Here is a 4045-nt window from a genome sequence, read left to right as displayed (position 1 = left end):
CTTCCGTGTGTCTGTCTGTCCTTTTTTAGAGAACCGGCGCTTAATACCAGTACCACACTTTTTGCCGTCTGGACAGGGAAAAACTTGCTAAAGTCGGGTACTGGCTAAAAAAGATCCTACCATGAAAGAAGAGGAGGTGATTGTTGAGAAACTGAAATCTTAAAGCTACCTCAATTTAATAAAGTATTACCAAAAAGAAAAAATGAGAAAAATCCTACCATGAAAGAAGAGGAGGTGATTGCTGAGAAACTGAAATCTTTATTAAGTGAAAATAAAATTAATGAAAAGTTATTTGATGATATTAAACCGATAGGGAGTCAACCACCAAGACTTTATGGTCTAGCAAAGATTCACAAACCGTTGATACCGCTGAGGCCAGTCCTTTCAATGCCAGGATCAGCATATTATAAAATTGCCAAAAAGGTGGCAGATTGGCTCTCAGTTGTGGAAGAGTGTCAGATTAATACATCATCACAATCTTTAAGTCAATCACTGAAAGAAATCACTTTGGAAAATGATGAAGAGATGATAAGTTTTGATGTAGTCTCGCTCTATACGAACGTCCCTGTTGATGAAGCCATAACCCATTGTGCTGAACTGTTATATGGAGATAGATACCCACATCCTCCAGTTTCAAAAGATACTTTTGTTGAATTAACCAAACTATGCAGTCTAAATGTCTTAATGCTAACACCTCGAGGATACTACCGACAAACTGACGGGCTAGCGATGGGTAGTCCCCACTCCTTATTTGGCAAATGGTTGGCTCAGTCAATTTGATGGAAAAATCAAAGGAGAAGCGCAAATCTTTGGAAGGTATATGGATGATATATTACGTAATATCAAAACAAACCAGATCGAAAACAAACTAAATGAAATAAATGAATTCCATCCAAATCTAAAATTCACTTGCGAACGCGAGGATAAAGGTAGTATTCCATTTTTAGACATGAGGATCATACGTTCTGGAAATGAATTAACATCGACATGGTACACGAAAAATACTGATACTGGTTTAACAATGAACTTCCATGCACTGGCACCGATCAAGTACAAGAAGTCCAATGTCACCGGGATGGTATATCGAATTCATCGTGCTTGCAGTACACCTGAAAATTTCAAATCAAGCATCGAAAAAGCAAAATCCACATTACGAAAGAATCAATATCCTCCTTCATTTTACGAACCACTTATGAAAAAGACCATTGAAAAGATCACAAAACCTCCGCAAACAGAAGAACAAAAGGATGAGGAACCAGAAATGAAAAAGTTTTTTCTTCGATATCGAGGTAAAATTACCGAGCAGTTTCAACATTCATTAAAAGGGGTCGGTGCTCCAGTGAAAGTTATTTTAACGATACGAAAACTTAAAACGTTGTTACCATCATTGAAAACACCTGTTGAAAAAGAATACAAAAGTTGGGTAGTTTATCAGATAAATTGTTCACGCTGTCAGTCGTGTTATGTTGGGCAAACAGCCAGACATCTACTATCCCGTATTCGAGAGCACAGGAATGCTAATACACCAGTTGGAAGCCATTTTCGTAGCTGTAATGTTGAACTTAAAATGGATGATGTCAAAATAATTGCACAATCAGCTAAATCGGAATTTCATCTTATGGCCCTTGAGGCCTTATGCATTCAAGCCATTAAGCCTTCTTTAAACACAAAGGATGAGTTCAAAAGTAGAACGCTTGTCTTGAGAATTTGAATTGTCATGGGATAAATGATCAATTATCATGGGATGATTGATCAATTATCACATGCCAGTTTTGAATTCTTACAACTGGCGTTTGAAAATTTGAGCTCATTCTTTGAGTTGAGTTGATATAGAGAGTATTTGACGTGTAAATACTGAAGTTTTTTAGCAAGCAGTTTTACTGTTTTTAACTTTTATCTTTATTTATTTTTTAGACCTGATGATGATACAAAAGTATCGAAATATATTGTCAAGTAAAATAAAAAAAAAATGAAGTTACATCGTTGATATTTCACTTCTGATAAAAAAGATATATTTTCTGATTTCGCGCTCCTTAAACAACAAATTGATTCGTGTTGATTCATACTTTCTTGAACATTTTCTTTGCTTTAGAGACTTTCAAACCAAAGAAACCTTCTAGTGATTTTTTCTTTGTAAACCTTTTTCAACATCTGTCATATCTTGTAGTTTTCATAAAGCTTTAGGTGGGGGGCGTACGAGGGTTGCCAACACCGAAATACCGACAGATTTTTCTTAAATCACCGCAATACCGACACAATTTCCGGAAAACACCGACACCGACGTCTTTTAGAGCAAGCTTAAGATTTTTCTATTCTTAGTACGAATGCTCAATCTCATGAGCGTAGTGGTGCACTAGTTCAGTTTTTCTTGGAGTAAACTATCGCCAATTCAAGGGTTTTAAATCTTTAAAGCTCAGTTTTTCAACGGCTAGTGGACAAAAAAAGATCCTACCATGAAAGAAGAGGAGGTGATTGTTGAGAAACTGAAATCTTAAAGCTACCTCAATTTAATAAAGTATTACCAAAAAGAAAAAATGAGAAAAATCCTACCATGAAAGAAGAGGAGGTGATTGCTGAGAAACTGAAATCTTTATTAAGTGAAAATAAAATTAATGAAAAGTTATTTGATGATATTAAACCGATAGGGAGTCAACCACCAAGACTTTATGGTCTAGCAAAGATTCACAAACCGTTGATACCGCTGAGGCCAGTCCTTTCAATGCCAGGATCAGCATATTATAAAATTGCCAAAAAGGTGGCAGATTGGCTCTCAGTTGTGGAAGAGTGTCAGATTAATACATCATCACAATCTTTAAGTCAATCACTGAAAGAAATCACTTTGGAAAATGATGAAGAGATGATAAGTTTTGATGTAGTCTCGCTCTATACGAACGTCCCTGTTGATGAAGCCATAACCCATTGTGCTGAACTGTTATATGGAGATAGATACCCACATCCTCCAGTTTCAAAAGATACTTTTGTTGAATTAACCAAACTATGCAGTCTAAATGTCTTAATGCTAACACCTCGAGGATACTACCGACAAACTGACGGGCTAGCGATGGGTAGTCCCCCAGCTCCTTATTTGGCAAATGGTTGGCTCAGTCAATTTGATGGAAAAATCAAAGGAGAAGCGCAAATCTTTGGAAGGTATATGGATGATATATTACGTAATATCAAAACAAACCAGATCGAAAACAAACTAAATGAAATAAATGAATTCCATCCAAATCTAAAATTCACTTGCGAACGCGAGGATAAAGGTAGTATTCCATTTTTAGACATGAGGATCATACATTCTGGAAATGAATTAACATCGACATGGTACACGAAAAATACTGATACTGGTTTAACAATGAACTTCCATGCACTGGCACCGATCAAGTACAAGAAGTCCAATGTCACCGGGATGGTATATCGAATTCATCGTGCTTGCAGTACACCTGAAAATTTCAAATCAAGCATCGAAAAAGCAAAATCCATATTACGAAAGAATCAATATCCTCCTTCATTTTACGAACCACTTATGAAAAAGACCATTGAAAAGATCACAAAACCTCCGCAAACAGAAGAACAAAAGGATGAGGAACCAGAAATGAAAAAGTTTTTTCTTCGATATCGAGGTAAAATTACCGAGCAGTTTCAACATTCATTAAAAGGGGTCGGTGCTCCAGTGAAAGTTATTTTAACGATACGAAAACTTAAAACGTTGTTACCATCATTGAAAACACCTGTTGAAAAAGAATACAAAAGTTGGGTAGTTTATCAGATAAATTGTTCACGCTGTCAGTCGTGTTATGTTGGGCAAACAGCCAGACATCTACTATCCCGTATTCGAGAGCACAGGAATGCTAATACACCAGTTGGAAGCCATTTTCGTAGCTGTAATGTTGAACTTAAAATGGATGATGTCAAAATAATTGCACAATCAGCTAAATCGGAATTTCATCTTATGGCCCTTGAGGCCTTATGCATTCAAGCCATTAAGCCTTCTTTAAACACAAAGGATGAGTTCAAAAGTAGAACGCTTGTCTTGAGAATTTGA

The 4045-nt window shown here is 36.4% G+C and overlaps 2 protein-coding genes across 2 annotated transcripts; both read left to right on the top strand.

Annotated features, from left to right (window-relative positions):
• Positions 1-219: 219 nt before the first annotated feature.
• LOC136821576 (uncharacterized) lies at positions 220-780 on the top strand. Its single transcript, XM_067077802.1, has one exon. It carries the CDS (start codon positions 220-222, stop codon positions 778-780), a length of 561 nt encoding a protein of 186 aa, XP_066933903.1.
• A 1771-nt stretch (positions 781-2551) lies between these two features.
• On the top strand, positions 2552-4045 carry LOC136821575 (uncharacterized). The gene has a single exon (XM_067077800.1). The coding sequence runs from the start codon at positions 2552-2554 to the stop codon at positions 4043-4045; it is 1494 nt and encodes a 497-aa protein (XP_066933901.1).

Source organism: Clytia hemisphaerica, unplaced genomic scaffold (genome assembly GCF_902728285.1).
Source record: "Clytia hemisphaerica strain Z4C2 unplaced genomic scaffold, Clytia hemisphaerica genome assembly, whole genome shotgun sequence".
Lineage (NCBI taxonomy): Eukaryota > Metazoa > Cnidaria > Hydrozoa > Leptothecata > Clytiidae > Clytia > Clytia hemisphaerica.
The sequence above is the reverse complement of the archived record's forward strand: the minus strand, read 5'-3'. Positions and strand labels throughout refer to the sequence as shown.